The sequence below is a fragment of the Mustela nivalis genome (assembly GCF_964662115.1).
Source record: "Mustela nivalis genome assembly, chromosome: 13".
Lineage (NCBI taxonomy): Eukaryota > Metazoa > Chordata > Mammalia > Carnivora > Mustelidae > Mustela > Mustela nivalis.
The window spans coordinates 39,750,920-39,769,587 of record NC_139032.1 but is presented as its reverse complement, the minus strand read 5'-3'; the positions used below and the strand labels follow the sequence as shown (position 1 = coordinate 39,769,587).

General features: G+C 35.8%; 1 protein-coding gene across 13 annotated transcripts in view; it reads left to right on the top strand.

The window, feature by feature from the left end:
• Positions 1-18,668, top strand: part of MPDZ (multiple PDZ domain crumbs cell polarity complex component) — a 154,150-nt gene that overhangs the window by 52,787 nt on the left and 82,695 nt on the right. For all 13 annotated transcript variants that reach the window (XM_082696736.1, XM_082696734.1, XM_082696741.1 and 10 more), the window contains 9 exons: positions 276-489; positions 1,202-1,330; positions 3,363-3,572; positions 5,875-5,989; positions 6,327-6,415; positions 12,739-12,922; positions 13,902-13,973; positions 15,881-15,990; positions 18,197-18,343. In XM_082696736.1, the coding sequence (XP_082552862.1) occupies positions 276-489; positions 1,202-1,330; positions 3,363-3,572; positions 5,875-5,989; positions 6,327-6,415; positions 12,739-12,922; positions 13,902-13,973; positions 15,881-15,990; positions 18,197-18,343 (1,270 nt within the window). The remainder of the gene's footprint in view (positions 1-275; positions 490-1,201; positions 1,331-3,362; positions 3,573-5,874; positions 5,990-6,326; positions 6,416-12,738; positions 12,923-13,901; positions 13,974-15,880; positions 15,991-18,196; positions 18,344-18,668) is intronic.

Below are 18,668 nucleotides of genomic sequence, written 5' to 3'. Positions count from 1 at the left end.
ACTGGTTGAGTGAGTAGCTGTAAAGAAGGTAGCTTTGAGATGGGAGAGATTGATTAAGAGTGGATAACTGGAGCCCAGACTTAAATTTTTAGTATATGTGCTGCCGAAGCGAGCACCCAGACTTAAATTTTTAAAAGTAAAATTACAGGGAAAAGCTTAAAAAGTGTGGACATTAGAAAACTGGCTTAAAAGTACCCTGAAAATATATGCCAAAGAATCTGTCATTTTCTTGAAAGCTGTCAGATGTCTTCTACCCCTTTCTTCATTCCTGTTAGAGATGGAAGATTGAAGGAAACCGATCAGATCCTTGCTATCAATGGACAGGCACTTGATCAGACAATTACACATCAGCAGGCTATCAGCATCCTGCAGAAAGCCAAGGATAATGTTCAGCTAGTTATTGCCAGAGGCTCATTGCCTCAACTCATCAGCCCCATAGTGTCCCGGTCTCCATCTGCAGCCAGCACAATTTCAGCTCACTCTAACCCGGTGAGTACGTAAGATTTGTAAAAGGGACAGATATTATTTTTCTAGTTCTTATTGGTAGTCTACAGATTTCCGTTTCTTTTAGGTCCTTGTATTTCATGAGTTTTTCCTATTCTTTTATCTCTCACTGGAATATTAGTTATTTAACTATAATTAAGTTACTACCTTCTAAGTCAACTTTTACCTTTCTTTATGTATTCTTCTAGTTGACTACATTCCTCAAAAAAAAAAGTCCATTTTTCAATAAACCTGATTCTATCTGTAGACAGATAATAGTCTTGTTTTTGCTTTATAAATTACAGAATTATAGTCTTTGAGTTAGCAGTCAATGACTTTAAGGAGTCCTCTAATTTGAAATCCTGTGGAGCAAGATTTTATAGAAGATAATCTTAACAGGTGATGATTTTTCCTTGATCTTTTTCTTTTTTTAGAAGTTCTACAAAGGATCTTGCAAATCATTGCCTATCTTCAGCTGGTTAAATGTGGTTACTAAAAAGATGTATTGATAATTTCAAGAATGACTATATCAATAGCAGTAACAATCTGTTGAGAGGGAAATATACTAAATGAAAGGGACATTGTTAAGGCTTATTATTATATCTGAACTCCCATTATTTGATACCAATCACAAAATAATAGTCACAAAAATCTCAATCATAATAAAACTTTAGTTTTCCCCAATTTTTTCAAATTCATGTAGAAGTTTTGTTTTCAGGTTCACTGGCAGCACGTGGAGACTATTGAACTGGTGAACGATGGATCTGGACTAGGATTTGGCATCGTTGGAGGAAAAGCAACTGGAGTGATAGTAAAAACCATTCTGCCTGGAGGAGTAGCTGACCAGGTAAGCTACTCCAGTAGGTGTTTTATCTTGCTTTATCAAATTGTATGCCTTCATCTTTTATATTTTCTCTTAGGAAGAAGAAACTCTGGCCTTATGTAATGTCAAAGAAGCTGGGTTAGAAGAAGCTTCTGTTTTGCGGGGCTTTTTCGAAAGTATGTTCTTAACCCTGGGAGAAAGATCTTTGAAGAGGGACATTGATGTTAAGTTACAGTTCTATTTATTTATTTTTTTAAAGATTTATTTATTTCAGGGAGAGAGAGAGAGTGAGAGAACAAGGAGGAAGGTGGAGGGAGAGGGAGTGAAAGAATCTCAAGCTGACTCCCCACTGAGTGCAGGGCTTGATCCCAGGACCCTGAGATCATGACCTGAGCCAAAATCAAGAGTTGGGGGCTTAACCAGTTGAACCAAGCCAGGCACCCCTTAAGTTACAGTTTTAGGCAATGATCTTAAGACTTTTGTAGAATGACAGACTAAAGCCCAGGTTATAGATTTGATCATTATAGAGGTAGCTACCCTTTATTTTATGATTACAAATTGTATTTGTAAAACTAGTCAGCTGCTTTACAGCCACAAGATATTATGGAAGGAAAAATACTTTATTATTGAGAGAAAAAACAAGTCCCTTTAGTGATGGGTCACTTGTCATCTTTGTAAATGAAGCACAGCCTATTTTTATCACTTGGATTAGTTTGTGCTGGTATTGCCATTTATGTTCTGTGACACTGCTGGAATATATATATGTGAGAAAAGTTGTTGTAAAATTACTAGTTATAACTTATATTTTAATTTGAGAAGTTCTAGTGTTAAGTGACTTTTTCTTTGGTTATAACATTTTGTTGTAAAGTCGTTTGTTTTTGCATTGTATGTTTAAACTTAGCCTAGTTAAGTCAGTTCATGAAATATTTCTCGTATTCCTAAATGAAAGGCCTGTGTAATGGCAGCTTTATCAGTAGAGATATTGACAGTAGCTCAGTAATGTGAATATTTTCTCTCTTTTAAATATTAGCCAGCCTCTAACAGTATCTAATGAAATTCCCCTAGTTGACTGGTCTGCAATAAATTGAGCTTTGTCTTCAGTATAGAATTGCAGTACCCGGTACTGTAGCTGCTTGTAGCTACTTGCTACTTTTAAAATTCAAGTTTAAATTAATTAAAATTAAATAAAATGAATGCCTAGGGTTCCTGGATGATGTAGTCAGTTAAGTGTCAAACTCTTGGTTTCAGCTCAGGTCATGATCTCTTGGGTCATGAGATCAAGTTTTGAGTCAGGCTCCACGCTCAGCACAAAGTCTGCTTAAGATTCTCTCTCTTGCCCCTCTGTCTCACCCCACACCCATCCCAACCCCGCTTGAGCTCTTTCTCTCTAAAATAAATAAAGGAAATTTTAAAAAATTAAATAAAATGACAAATTCAGTTCCTTGGTTGGACTGGATACATTTCAGGTGCTCTAGAACCACCTGTCACTAGTAGCTGCCATATTGGGTGATGCAGAGCATTTCCGTCACTGCAGAAAGTTCTAGTGAATAGTGTTTGTATAATAGTAAGACTCCATCTAAATTTTCATCTATTTCATCTGAAAATTATTCTGTTAGGGAGATTTTTAACTGAAAGTATAAGACAGAAATGTGGTATTAGCTCACTGCTTTTTGGTGGTTTTCTGTATTTTTTGAGTAATGTGTATTTGCATATGCTTCATCTTTGCTTAGTGTCATTTTCTTTTCTTTTCTTTTTTTCTATTCTCAAGAAAATTATAAAAGACTAATATTTTCCTATATATACAGTGGGTAAAAATCGAATTGAAATGCTGTTATCAACTATTGATTTAAGGAATGTTTGTGAATTTCAGTTACTTATATCACATTGAATAATGTTAAGATGCATCTAAAGGCAGTTAAAATAACAACCACGTTTCATGTTCTGTGATTGCTAATTCACATTACTGCTATTTTAAAATTATTTTCTTTCCCTCATTTAGGATTTCCCTGATGAAATTTAAATATTAGTAGCCTGATTAACAGATCTTTTTATTCAGCATGGACGACTGTGCAGTGGAGACCACATTCTAAAGATTGGTGACACGGATCTAGCAGGAATGAGCAGTGAGCAAGTAGCACAAGTGCTCAGGCAGTGTGGAAACAGGGTTAAATTGATGATTGCAAGAGGTGCCATTGAAGAACCAGCAGCACCCACCTCTTTGGGCATCACCCTCTCCTCATCCCCATCTTCTACACCGGAAATGCGGGTAAGTAGATAGAAACAAGTTACTCAGAACCTCATAGACAGTAACATTTAGATAATAGTGATGTTTTGAAACTAGACTTAATGATATTCATATATTAGTGCTAAAGAATGAAAATTCAAGTGTAGATTCAGCACTAATAACATCTTATTAATTAGGAGTCATGTGTAACAGATGAAAAATAAGTTTCTTTAAAAAATTCTAAGTTACTCTTTTACATTTTTCTCTAAGCACATTTTTGAGGATAATCTTTTGAAAGATGATAAAATTTTAAAGGGTTATTTGCTACTAATAATTCAATGTTTAATTTTATCTTTCTTTTATTTAGAAGGCTTTCTGTTAGGTGGGCTGTGAGTTCCAATCATTCTCCTTCAGTCACTTCCCTTTTAGTATCTGTTTTGGGGGTAGGAATAGGGGTAGAAGTATCAACAAAATAATTTTATCGAAAAATCTCTTAAATATTTAAGAACAGAATTACATCCAATTTCTAGTTAAGCACTATAGCAAATGCAAGTCCTGTATTTCTTTGTCATAGATCTAAAAACATCTATCATTTTTTTTTTCTGTTAAAGCTTTTCTAATTAGTTGCTATGGATTCTTTTTTAATAGCCTAACCTCCTCCACAAGCCCTTTAAAACTTTATTAGAACACTTGAAATTTCCATGATTCTGTTGTTTTTAGGATTGAGTTAGTTGCTATTTTTTGCAGAGGAAAAGAAGTAAAGAAAGAAAGCTTGTGTATGAAAGTATTTAAATCACATTCTTTTGTGGTAAACAAAACATTTATTCAGCAATATATAAATGAATGCAATACCGAAAACCACTTGATGTAATTGAAAGCTTAGAAAAATATCTATTCTGTGCATATCATCATTTCTGAAGCTTGTGCCCCTTTTAAAACCATTCGATAGTCAAATTGCCACCCTCTAAAATAGCACTCGCATAAGTCTTATTAAAAATAGAAAACACATTTGTTTCAATTGAAGCAGATTTCATCCTGTCATTTTCTTGTAATTATCTAAACTTTAAACTTTTGCTAAGTTTGCACAGATAATTATGTGCAATGAAAAAATAAATCAAACTTTACTATAAACTTATATCTCACTTAGATGGACTATCAGTGAGATACAGTCAGAGTTTGCTTAAAGAAAATTAAAAAAATTACCAGCAAGCCCCAACCTGTATGTCCATTCGAGCCTTCATTCTGTTGTGATCTTTGCAAGGTTCTCTGGGGAATCTGCTGGTACCACACAAGCACATAATGCCAGAAGCTTGCTGATGACTTACTGCACTAGTCTGCTAACACTGAATTCAGAGAACCTTGCCCTTCAGTCTAGTGTATAATTAATAACAGTTTTCCATGGTAGAGAAACCTGTTGTCAGCTGTCTTTCGGAATGAAGATCAATGCAGAAAGGCATACTTTTCACATAAAGAGCTTTTCAAGTTAAAGTCTGAATTTACAAAACAAATACAACAATTTTAAATAGCTCTATGTTGCATTTCACAGGTTTTCAAAACCACCATCAGTATATTAATAAAATATCTGGAAGACAGGTTAACTCTACTCGTGGTGTTAGCCTCAGCTGTCCACTTAAGATAGCAGTAGCAACAAGTTAGTGGACACTGTGGCTCCTGTATTCTACTAGGCATTTTATACCCTGCAGAGCATTTTAAGACCAGGTGTTTTGCAACCCACTTACCTATATGTGAATTGTGCCTCTAATAGATTGCTTACTGTTTGTCCTTGAAAAGGTTTATGTTCCTCACTTTCCCCAGAGAAAAACTGATAGGAATTTTACCTCCCTTACAGGCTTGTTTTAAGGAGTAAATTAAGACATGTCAAGTGTCTGTTATGTAGAAACTGCTTAATAAATGTTAGCTGGACTTGTTATTCTTATTCCTGGTAGACAGTTGAGCAAAGCAATGATTAGAAAAATTCAGATTTGAACATGTTGACCTGAATTCAAAGCACAAGTTCTTGCAGTTGTAGACATAAAGATAACCATGCTGAAAATAGAACTTGTTAATAAGAGACTATTTGATTTTTAAAATTTTGTATACACAAATAATAATGCATTTCTTTGATAAGGGGGTGTTCATCCTTACTGCTGATGTTACTTTTGAGTAACAATGTAAATGCTCAGTTAATGTTGCCATGATTGGAGGAGTAGTCCTTTTCTAGCAGAGTTCTTTGCCACCTTATGATATATTATTCCTAAACATAGGTTGTTTTTTGCCTTTTGAATTTATCTTGTTTGTTTACAGGTTTATTGTTCTGCATATTTATTGATTGATTTTATTTTAGGTTGATGCTTCTACTCAGAAAAGTGAAGAAAGTGAGACATTTGATGTAGAACTCACTAAAAATGTCCAAGGATTAGGAATTACCATTGCTGGTTACATTGGAGATAAAAAATTAGGTAGTTTTAAATTTTTTTTTTTAAATTTGGGAATTGCCTCTAATATCTTTGTCTTGTAAAATAGTGAATTACTATTCTGTATTTTCAGATTGTTGGATCAAAAACTTCCTTAGGAATAATACACTGTAGAAAACTCTGATACGGTGCTTGACAGACAAAATCACTGTCTAATTCTCGAGACTAAGTTTCTGTTGGGTTTGTTCCTATGGTTTGTTGATTTATATTTATTCAAAATTAGGACTTTATATTTGGATAATAAAGGATGGATAGTTTTTGAGTGTGCTTTGCAAATAGTTAAAAAAAAAAAACAACAAAAAAACCCTATTTCTAATCTTAGAACCTTCAGGAATCTTTGTAAAGAGCATTACAAAGAGCAGTGCTGTTGAACATGATGGAAGAATTCAAATTGGAGACCAAATTATAGCAGTAAGTAACACATTTAATAAGAGCTTTGTTAATTTTCATGGTTGATAAATGCATTCTCCTAGTTTGCTCAGTTTTGAGAACTACAGTTAGCTACATACTAATTTAAGCTTTTTGGTGATTTGAAGCTGTCATTACAATTACCCGTTTTGTTGTTTTGTGGAAGAGCATTGGATGGAAGCTTCACTGATCTCAATTCTAAATAATAGAATAATTTCTGATATATCTGATTTCTGGTTGTAATGAGTTTGTTATATTATTATACTTCAGTTGCAGACAATCTAAAGACCAGATATCATAATGTTTCATGTACTTGAGTCTGAATTTTGGGATGTGTGCATTTCTTTAATATCAGTAGAATGACACTGTGTTGTTGTTGGCTCCATGTCCAGGGCTTCTTTTAGCTCTAAGAATATACAGGAATAAAAGAAATAGATCTTAACTCCCTCTTAATCAGATCAAGCCTGTCATTGTTTTTGTAGTAACCTCAGTATGTTTTGAGCATATTGCTATTTAAAGGCAGTGTACAGAATACAACTTCAGTTCAGTGTTCTTGCAAACTGGGCTACCCTAGCTACTCCTTAAAACACATATCCAAGAGACCCTACACCAGTGGCTTCCTGGTCAGGTAAGTTTAGCAAAAACTGATTAGGTCTCTTATGGATTCATAATGCACATTGAAAAATCGAAGACTCAGGGAAGTTCTGCAATAGAGAAAAGTCAGCTATTTTACTTTGGGTTTTCCTAAACTTTTGTAATTGTGGGCTCTTTTTTCCTCAAACATCTATTAATATTCTTTGGAAGACATTTTGGAGAATACTACTTATCTTAATATATATTTGTTTATGTTTAATTATGACTTTGTTGTTTCCTTGGGATTTTATTATGATAAGAATGTAGAATGTTAACATAAGACTCCTTGTTCATAGTGGCTTTATTCATAATAGCTGAGATAAGGAAGTAACCCAAATGTCCACCGATGGATGAATAGATAAACGAACTGTGATATATAGCTATACATCTATAGATATCTATATATCTGTATAGATGTATATCTATAGATATCTATAGATGTATAGATATATAGGCAGATATATATAGATATATCTGTATATCTATTCATCACACACACACACACACACACACACATACACACACACACACAACCATGTAATGGAATATTATTTAATCTCATGAAGAAGGAAATTCTGTCACATCCTGCAACATGGTTGAACCTTAAGGACATTATTCGAGGTGAAATAAGTGAGTCACAAAAAGACAAGTACTGTATGTTTCCACTCACATGAGGTGCCTAGAGTAGTCAAAGTTACAGAAATAAAAAGAATGGTTGTTGCAAGAGTCTGAGTGGAGAGGCACATGGGGAGCCGTTTAGTGGGTACAGAGTTTCACAAGGTAGAAACATTCTGGATATCTATGCATGACACTGAGTAAACTTAGCACTACTCAACTTTTACAGGTAAAAATGGTTAAGATGCTTAATTTTTTGTTATGTGTTTTTTACTGCAATTAAAAAAAAAGGGGTGCCCACTTCTACATTATAACTTCCTGAGTCATCTTGGGCTTAGTTTTGTAAAACTAAGCACACTTGTTCACCCCTTGAAACCTATTGTGAAGATCAAGCTGTTTGTCACTTAAGTTGGCTATAACCTGGGAATGAGTTTTAACCACTGTGTCTTCATTTGTTGTACGATGAAAATTAACTACATTTTTTTTTTTTTAATTTTGGAGAAAAGGAGTGGAGAGAGAGTGTGCATAGATATAGACTCTAAATCCATATCTATTACTGAATTAAAACATAGCTAGGGTACTTTTTTCCCTGAGATACGTATTTTATTTTATTTTACTTTGTTTTATCTTATTTTATTTTTTTAAATATTTTATTTATTTATTTGACAGAGAGAGATCACATGTATGCAGAGAGGCAGGCAGAGAGAGAGGAGGAAGCAGGCTCCCTGTTGAGCAGAGAGTCCAATGCAGGCCTTGAACCCAGGACATTGGGATCATGACCTGAGCCAAAGGCAGAGACTTAACCCGCTGAGCCACCCAGGCACCCACAATACATATTTTAATCCATTAGAAAACATTTTTTTAAAAAATCAGCTTTATTGAGATATAATTCACATAACCTACAATTTACTCATTTAAAGGGTATAGTTCAGTAGCTTAATTTAGTATATTCACAATTGTGCATCCATTATCACTGTCAATTTTAGAAACTTTTCGTTTCCTTAAAAAGAAACCCCATATCCAGTAGCAGGCTGTCCCTAATTCTACCAACTGCCCAGCACTAGAAAACTACCAGTCTTTTTTCTGCCTACTCTGTATATTTCATGTAAGTGAAATCATGTACTATGTGGTCCTTTGTGACTGGTTTATTCTGCCTGGCATGTTTTCAAGTTTTATCCATGTTGTAGCATATATCCACTCCTTGTTTCTTTTTGTAACTGAATTATATTTCATTGTATGGATATACCACTTTTTATTTACCCATTTATTAATTGATGGACATTTGGGTTGCTTCCATTTTTTGTCTGTTACAGATAATGCTGCCGTGAACATTTTATGTGGATATATGTTTTCATTTATCTTGGGTTTATACTTGGGCATAGAATTGCTGGATCCCATGATAACTGCTTAGTAAGCTTCATTCACCTACAAAATGGGGAAAAGGAGACTTTCCCTTGTATAATTTTTAGGAAGACCAAATGAGTAATTCATTAAAATACTTGGTATAACACTGCATGTAAGTACAGTTTAATTAATGAAGCAGATCTTACTGAAGGCCTGAAATAATTGCACATTTAAAAGCACAATATCTTTCTTCCAAACTTGTCATTATTTCTGTTAAGTGGAACCTCACATAGGGTTTTGCTTAGGTAAGATCACTAATAAAGGAAATTATTGACTCAAAGGAGAGGTCTCCTTCATCTGAAGTGTTTTCTTGTTTTCAATAAAGTTAGTTATTTTCACTGTTATCAGTGTTCCAAGTTTTAACTTTTAGCAATATTCTCTTACTTCAGAGTTAGGAGCATCTCAGACTCTGAGGAAACATCATGCAATACTTTTGGCCATGCATTAATTTTTGTGAAATATCACCATCTTGTGGACTTTTGAGATACTAGTGGTAAAGTTCCTCACACTGGTTGCATTTTCACAACTGCAGTCTTTGTTTTTCCTGGCTTTGTTTTGGTAGCAGCTGTTGGAGCTGAACTCTGTTTTTATTTTGTAGTTGCCCAGGCAGTGAGAAGATTGAGAAACTATTTCTTGCTATTTTGAGGAGATACAGTTTTATTTTTTTAATTTAAAATTTTTTTTATGAACATATAATGCATTTTTAGCCCCAGGGGTACAGGTCTGTGAATCGCCAGGTTTACACACTTCACAGCACTCACCATAGCACATACACTCCCCAATGTCCATAACCCACACCCCTCTCCCGACCGAGATATTGTTTTATAACATTAAGCTTACTTTGTTATATGATTCCTGTTTTACAAATTGTGCTCTGTTGACCCCTAGGGTTTCACTGTAGACATTACAGGGGAGGGAATAGAGTGAATGGTTCCATGTTATTCGCTTTGTTTATTAGTATTTCATTTAAGAATTATTTGATCAGGGGCGCCTGGGTGGCTCAGTGGGTTACAGCCTCTGCCTTTGGCTCAGGTCATGATCTCAGGGTTCTGGGATCGAGCCCTGCATCGGGCTATCTGCTCAGCAGGGAGCCTGCTTCCTCCTCTCTCTCTGCCTCTCTCTCTGCCTACTTGTGATCTCTGTCTGTCAAATAAATAAATAAAATTTTTAAAAAGAATTATTTGATCAAGGGATTCTATTATATTTTAAAAAATTGACCAAACTGCTCTTCAGATGGAATTATATATTCACTCTTCCTTGATGTGTAGAAATCCTTGCTAAAAGCATAATGGAATTATGATTGATTAAAAAAAAATACTGTGGAGCTGGATGGCTCAGTTGGTTAAATGTCTGACTTCTGATTTCACTCAGATCGTGATCTCTGGGTCTTGAGATCCAGCCCTGCACCTTGCCCCCCTTGCTCAGTGCAGAGTCTGCTTGAGAGTCTCTCTCTCTCCCTTCACCCCTCTTCCTGTTCACTTGGTGTGCACACTCTCTCTCACAATCTCTCTAAAATAAATAAATAATAAAATTTAAAAAATTATTAAGCAGGTAAGGAAGGAAAGGTGTCAAATGCTGCCTTTGATATTCTGACTTTGATAATAAGCTCAAGTTCTCTCTTAATGTGTATCTCTGAAAGGGGCGCTAGGGACAGGCTGGGCTGGCTAAACTGAGTGAACTCAGGAGCTGGGGTTTTCTAGTTGTTTCAACTAGTAATTCTCTATTATTGTTCCTGCTAATTATGGTGTCTGCTCTGTGCATTGCGAGGGTTTTGAAGCTTTCCTTGAGAGAGCACACAGGCAATCTCCTGCCCTTGCATCTAGTTCCAGAGCATTCTTGTCTGTGGTATCATTGTGCCTGAAGCCGTGTCTTAACTCTGCCTGTGATCATAACAGACCAGACCTGTTTGGGACCCCGATTTGGGCTTTGTTGACCTTATCTCATATGTATGTTAAATGTAGTGATATTTGAACAGAAACGTCTTTCAAGAAAAATTGAGATTTTCATGTTTTTTCATCATTTCTTCAGTCTGTTAATAATGCCAGCTTCAGAGTTTCTTCCCAGTGTAAAGTACTGGGCCCTGTAATTTTGGGAAAATAGGTACCATTATTCCCATATTACAGATGAAGATACTGAGAAATCTGAATTGAAATCTACTTTTGAAAGTCCATGGTTATTTCATTATACCAGTTTCTTCTGTGCTGGCACCATCTCTGACGTTTGGGTAGGGAATATGTTTTTAAATTTAGGCCACCAAATTTTGAAAATAAAGGAAGACTGCATTTTTAAAAAAAATGTATCTGAGCTTTACTGCTATTAGGTTGACAAAATCATATGCATTTGAGTTTTGAAAATTAAACTGAATCTGTAACAAGTCAAATAATAAAAGTCTATTGTAGGTAAAAACTTGTAATAAGTTCTGTGAATTTTAAGAATGTTTATGGATCCTTAAAGTTGAGATTTTTTATGAGTTTTTTCTTATTTCTTTACTGATAGTAAATAACACGTTCATTTATTTTAATTTTTGTCTTTGAGGTTTAAATTTAAATAAGATGCTATAATCTGAGTTTATTTGTTTCAAGAGGTAACTTGCTTTACAAATAAGTCCTTGACATATGGACTGAAGGCTCTATATTCCCATTTGGGACAAATATCTATTGCACAAACAGCAGTATGTTTTGTGACATCAGAGCCTGTCCTCTTGAAGCATGCAGTCACAAAACTCATAATGACAGAGAATATAAATTAAAATTATGGTAAATGCTGGGAAGGAGAAATGGTAAAGGGGGCTTTAACTATAGTCAGAGACCTTAGGGTAGTTCAGTTATGGAATGTATATAAAGCAGGTGTAGGTGTTTTCTAGGTGGGCAGATGAGAGAGAGCACGGGCTAAAAGAAGTTCAGGGAGTCGAGACTGGGGGTGCAGAGTCCGTAGAGGCCTCCAGGCTGAGGGGAACATTGCAGGGCAGGAGTGGATAGGAGCCCTCGGGTGGGAGGGCCCAGGGGATAGACAGCACCATGCCTGATGAGATTGGTGGTGCATCTGGACACAGTTGACACAGGTCTTTCTAAGCTATGTTCACAATATGGAAAGTTGGCCTAAGGAGTGTCCTAGGGAAGGCAGTCTTGGGACGATATGATCAAATCTGTAGTTTAGAAAGATCACAAGCACATCTTCAAATGTTTTATCCTCTGTGAACTAGGAAAAGGGAAAGTCACATGTGTTTTCTGAAGATGCAAAGAAATAAGAAGGAAGGTGTTTGTCATCCTTCTTTTTTTAAAGCCAGAGTAAGTATGATATGGAACACATCAGCACTATCAGAGACCACTTTTCTCATTGTCTTCTACACGTTTATACACCGCGTAGTACTGGCTTCCAAACTTGACCGTGTGTCAGGGTCACCTGAGGAACATAAAAGAATATTCTGACCCCGGAACTGTTGGTTCATGATGTCTAGAAATGAGACACCATCATCTGTAAAATAAAACAAAACCCACCTGGGTAATTCTGGTGCATCTAAGTTATTACTGGTCCCCAAACTGGGTGTTAGTTCATTCTCCAATTAGGGGGTACTCAGTCCTGCTGATTTCCCACTAACAAGCAGTAAACATGCATTTGTTGAATTGATAATACAAATATTCATTTATTTTTTAACATGTCTTTTCTGATTACAGGTAGATGGCACAAACCTTCAGGGTTTTACCAATCAACAAGCAGTAGAGGTGTTGCGACACACAGGACCAACTGTGCACCTGACGCTAATGAGGAGAGGAGCGAAGCAGGAGGCTGAGCTTGCATCAAGGGAGGATGTCACGAAGGATGCAGTTTTGTCTCCCGTGAATGCTGGTGGAAGCAAAGGTAATGCCTGGTTAAACTGGTTTTCAGTTAGACCCTTACATCATTTAGATTTTTTTTTTTCTAATTCTGAAAATACCTCAAGAATGGTATTTAGTCCTCACTATTCATTATGAGCCAAATAAAAAGGAAATTTGATGACCTTGATACTAACCAGAACTAGCTGTGTGTCCGTTCAGTGCAGAAAGAGCTTCCGAATAAAACAGGTCTCTTTCTTTCCTGTTGATTGAGGCACATTTCAGAGTCAGAAACATGCATTTACCTTTTGATCCCTGCCTTACTTTTGGGTGTCATTGCTGTGTTTTCTCTTCAGGGGAGCCTGTTGTGCCTAGGCTAGGTCTGCAAGCCTCATGTTCCTAAATGTCCAGCCTTCCTTGGAGGAATCTACTTTAATAAGACATTTAGAAATGGCATTTATAAGCTTTTGGTACATGAATATCTCTGAAAATTAGTAAAACCCCCTGGTAGCTGACTGATGTAAGTTTGTTCGTAGAAGTCAGGGTTTTGGTTTGAAAACGCTGCTTCATTTCTCAAACTATTGACCATTCTGGTATTTATGCCATATACTGTTTATTATAGCAGTAGGAGACAGGGAGGCAAATCACCTGAGAAATTTATTGCTTTTTTTTAGAGGGAGGGAGACAGAGTGAGTGGGAAGGGGGAGAGGGAGACGGAGAGAGAAAGTTTCAAGCTGTCTCCACACTCCTCACGGAACCGATGTGGGGTTCAGTCTCACGACCCTGAGATTGTGACACTCTGAATTTAAGAGTCGGACACTTAACTGATTAAGCCACCCAGGGGCGCTGAGAAATTTATTTTTTATCATGTTAACAGAGCTTCCCTTTTAAGTACAAGTGGTTATTGATAAGTTTACATACAGGGAACACTCATCTTGGGGTTCAGATAAATCAGTGGGATTTGAAAAATTTCATGTGCTTGATTGTATTATAGCTGTAACTACTGAAATATTCTTATCTTTAAGAAAATTATGAAAAAGATGAAGAGTCTTCATCTTTGAGTAGAAACACCAGCATATTACCCGTTGAAGAAGAAGGTAAACACTTGGAGCGATGCTCCTGCGTTCTTTATCATTTGTTTGTTTGCTTCGCAGAGAGACTGTGTTTGTAAATGAGACTGAGCCTCTATGGAGAGTAAATTGTTAAAAAATCTATCAAAAAAGCAAAAGAGATAGTTTCTAGTCTTTATTTATAGATGAGACTAATTTCTCTAGTAGATTAAAATAGTTCATTTACACCTGGTATATTTTCCGGCTCCACATTATTCTTTCTTACAGATTTTTAAAACCAAAACCCTTATGAGTCACTCAGTCATGTACAAGGTTTTAGTCAATCCCTTTCCTTCCACTGACGTCCATAACTTATTGAGCAAGCAATAATAAAATTATCAAGTGTTTTTAAAATAAACATGAGAATCTTTTTTAAAGCATGAGCTCTTAGAAATGAAACTCTCCAGTTCAGGGAGGCTTTTTCTTGTCTATTTTTCAAGAATTCGAAATCTTAATATTGGGAAGTTTGTTTGGGAAGGAATTGTATGGAAAAATTATTAAAACTTTCTGAGATTTCTTTTAATATAAAATCAGACTCCATCAAGCTGTTTAAGCACATTTTAGAGAGGTATTGTTTTACTATATAATTATGCCAGAATATCACTGCCATCTTTAGGCTGGAAGCTGTGCTTTCCTTTCACATTGCATTAGGTGCTTTGGGAGCTTAAATCCACAGAGTCCAAGACTGACCTTTCTTCGTGTGTATGCTGCCCTTCACTAAACAGTTACATTGAAGCTTTGTGGTTCTTTAAATATCTACTTTGTTAATTAATGTTTTTTTTTCTGTTGAAAATTTTGATTTACTTTTATTATTTTATTTTATTTATTTATTTATTTATTTATTTATTTATTTATTTGACAGAGAGAAATCACAAGTAGATGGAGAGGCAGGCAGAGAGAGAGAGAGATGGAGAGGCAGGCAGAGAGAGAGAGAGAGAGGGAAGCAGGCTCCCTGCCGAGCAGAGAGCCTGATGCAGGACTCGATCCCAGGACCCTGAGATCATGACCTGAGCTGAAGGCAGCGGCTTAACCCACTGAGCCACCCAGGCGCCCTACTTTTATTATTTTAAAGGACTATCTGTGTTTGCAATAATATCCTGGGAATGTGATCTATAAGATTCATATGTGTTAATTGCATTCTGCCATTTTTACACTAATAGGTGAAGAAATTATTTAGGCTAAAGTGAGATCAAAGGTAGTGGGAAGGAATAAAGAGGTTTTAGAGCATGAAACTTGATATAGTAAGTAGGGATGGGTGTGGGGGAATCACCTGGAAAGCCCAGATATTGTCTTTGCTTTTGAATGTGCATATGGGAGAGTGGGTGGGAGTCGCTCTAAGAATCAGAAGTCCCCAATTCCTTTTTAAACACACTAAGGAAAAGCTTCTAAATGATTCTAATGCATCTACCTTAGTGCCGGTCCTCAGAAAACAAACAAAAATTAAACAGACTCAGAGATACAGGAAACAGCTGTTGGTTACCAGAGTGGAGAGTTTTGGGAACAGGCAAAATAGATGACAGGCAGGGGTTAAGAGGTACAGACTTCATTTATAAAATAAATAAGTTATGGGGATGCATTGTACACATAGGGAATACAATCAATAATATAATAACTTTGTATAGTGACAGATGGTAACTAGAGTTATATGGGGATCATTTCATAACATTATGGAAATATCAAACCACTATGATATATACCTGAAACTAATAGGATATTTCTTGCCAATTATACTCTAATAAAAAAATGAGTAGAGAAATGAGAGTAATTCATATACTGGGTGAAGAGTCAAACTTGCTACAACAGACAGGTTCTGATCACAGTGTCTCTGGAATAAAATGTAAAAATATGGAGGTTTTTGTAGTTTGTCACTGACTTAATTGTGTTGACTATTTCAGGATATCCGTTATTGTCAGCAGACATAGAAGACACAGAAGATGCACAGCAACAGGAAGCTGCCCTGCTGACAAAGTGGCAAAGGATTATGGGGATTAATTATGAAATAGTGGTAGGTTAGCTCAGGCTCCCTAACTTCCTAACTTGTAACTGTGTTTGAGCAGGAAGTTCATGACAGAAATAAAGGTGATCTTCCTAAAGAGGGCTAGAGAAGTAGCAAATGCCCAGGACCTTTTTTTTTGAAGACCTAAATGACTCAGATATTTTAAAAATTCAGTTTGGAGAAAGTTGAATATTAACAAAGGAACTGAAAAAAATGGTATGAAAATTTTAAACTTCTAGTTCATCAATATTTTAATATTTTGAGCAGTAGTCCATATTATTTAAACAAAAGTAATTTTTTTTTCGATTATTGAGTCTGGAATTTATAGAAAGAACCAGAATAGAAAGATAGAATATACCTAAAGATAAAATAAAAATTATCATAATCTTATATATTAAAGTTCTAAGAAGATTTTTCCTCCCACTCTATCCTTACATATTTACTTTGCATAAGGGGTTTAATTCTGCATCCTCTTTTATGCCATGGTGAATGTTTATGTTGATTAATACTTTGCATACCTTATATAGCAATCATGACCTGATATCCTAAAAAGAGACTTAACAAACGTAATGTGAATTATCAATCTTTAGATGTATACCAGTGAATTTTAGGGATTTCAAAAGGTAAAATAAAACACTAGGTTAAGTAGAATTTTTCATATTGCTTATAATATTTAAATGACTCTAGATTAGGAGAGATCAAAGAACAGATGTCATATAATAACAACTAGCCTATATTGAGCACTTTGTGCCAAACAGTAGTCTTAGTGTTTCATTTAATCTTCATGACAAGGATTTTTTTTTTTTTTAAATACTAAAGATAGTTAACAGTCAAATAAGAAGTAAGTATAGCTGTTAACTACCATTTTAATAAAGTCAAGGAAGAATACAATAAGGTCCAGCTTAACTGTAGTTAATTTAGCATGAAAAGAAAGTTGGGCATTCCTTCTATGGGGTAGGGTTAACATGCTGGGACAGATCACTGAGGCTGCACTTCTGTGGTGGTAATTGATAGTGAAGGAAACTGTTTAACGAACCACGTTGTCATAGAGGTGAGACCTAGGATCATAAACTTTGGCTGTCTTTTGTGCACATTGTCTCGTGGTGGTATTCCCAGAAATCTCTCAAGGGCGAAGCATGCTATAGGTAAGAACCACACTGTTTATTGGCCTTCATCAAACAAAAGTGAGATAGATCTGACTTTAAGTTGTTTGCTGTGTGGTGGTGATACAGCAAAAATATAGTCATAAGAGGAGTGGTAGAGTAGAAAGAAAGATTAATGGACATTATCAGGTAGGCACTTGGAGTTGGAGGGCTGCTCAGATGAAGTGATATTTACACTGGGTTTTAAGGAGTGAGAAGGATTTCATCCCAGTTGATTTAAAAATTGGATGAGGTAGCTTCTGATAATAACCCTTGCACATATCAGCAAAATTTGAAAGATCTATCTTTTTTAGTTAAACATTATTTTTCTCAGTTCCTCTATCCCTTAGTTTTCTGAACTATAAAATACAGGGGATGAAGTAGATCATCTTCAGTATACCTTCTGATTTTTATATATTATTGGATTCTCTGTGAAAATGGGTGATTTCCTAACATTCTTCATTATTTAATGTAACAGTAGGAAATAAGAAGTTCATTCTCCTATTTGAAGCTTTGGTTCACTTTTAATGACCAGTATTGTCTGTTGATACCAGCATAGGATCAGGAGTGTGAGCCCTAGATTCAGGCAGCATAAGGTTCAAAGTTCTTGTATAGCTATGTGACTCTGGGTAAGACATCCTCTTTGAACTTCATTTTCTTAATTTGGGAAACAAGGATAGACACTGGAATGATTTATGAGAAGCACGAGATAAACTACGTAATAGGGTTAGCCCAGTCCCTGGCACATAGTGTCTTCTTTTGTCTTTTCTGTACTGTTGTTCGAGTGCAGGCATTTGATTTCATCCGTGGTCATTGAGATTACTGCCCTGCACAGTCTCTCCGGTGCTGGCATCTGACTCCCTCCTCTGCATTTGTGTTGGTTCCTGAAACTGATGGATAAACATTACTCTTTCAGAGACAAAGCTCCAAAGCTTTGTAGCTCCACAGGAAGATTTTTGAAGCTTTTGTGAGAAAGTTGACTTTTTGGGGGGTCAACATAAAATATACACATGAGAGAAAGAAAAAACAACAAATGAAGACATGCTAGATTCATGATGATTTTTTTCTTCCAGGTGGCCCATGTGAGCAAGTTCAGTGAGAACAGTGGGTTGGGGATAAGTCTGGAAGCAACAGTGGGACATCATTTTATTCGCTCTGTTCTACCAGAAGGTCCTGTTGGACACAGTGGGAAGCTTTTCAGTGGAGATGAGCTGTTGGAAGTAAGGAGCTATGCCATTCCCCATCCCCTTAAATAAAATTCTGAAAAGGCTGCAGGAGGATTAATGTGTAATAATACTATGCATAATAAGTAAGTTCTTATTTTAAATCCCCCCCCCAAAGTGTACTTGAGACAAATATGCAATTAAAAATCCGCCAAAAGTAGGAATTTCAAATCTGTGCATTGATCTTTAGACCTAATTCCATGCTGGGTGTTTTTCCTTTGTTTCAGTCCAGAGAACTGTTAAAACATTCTTTTAAAAAATTTAAAACATTTCTTCAATTTTTAGATGAGGTATTACTTTCACATGTTCCAGAATCACAAAG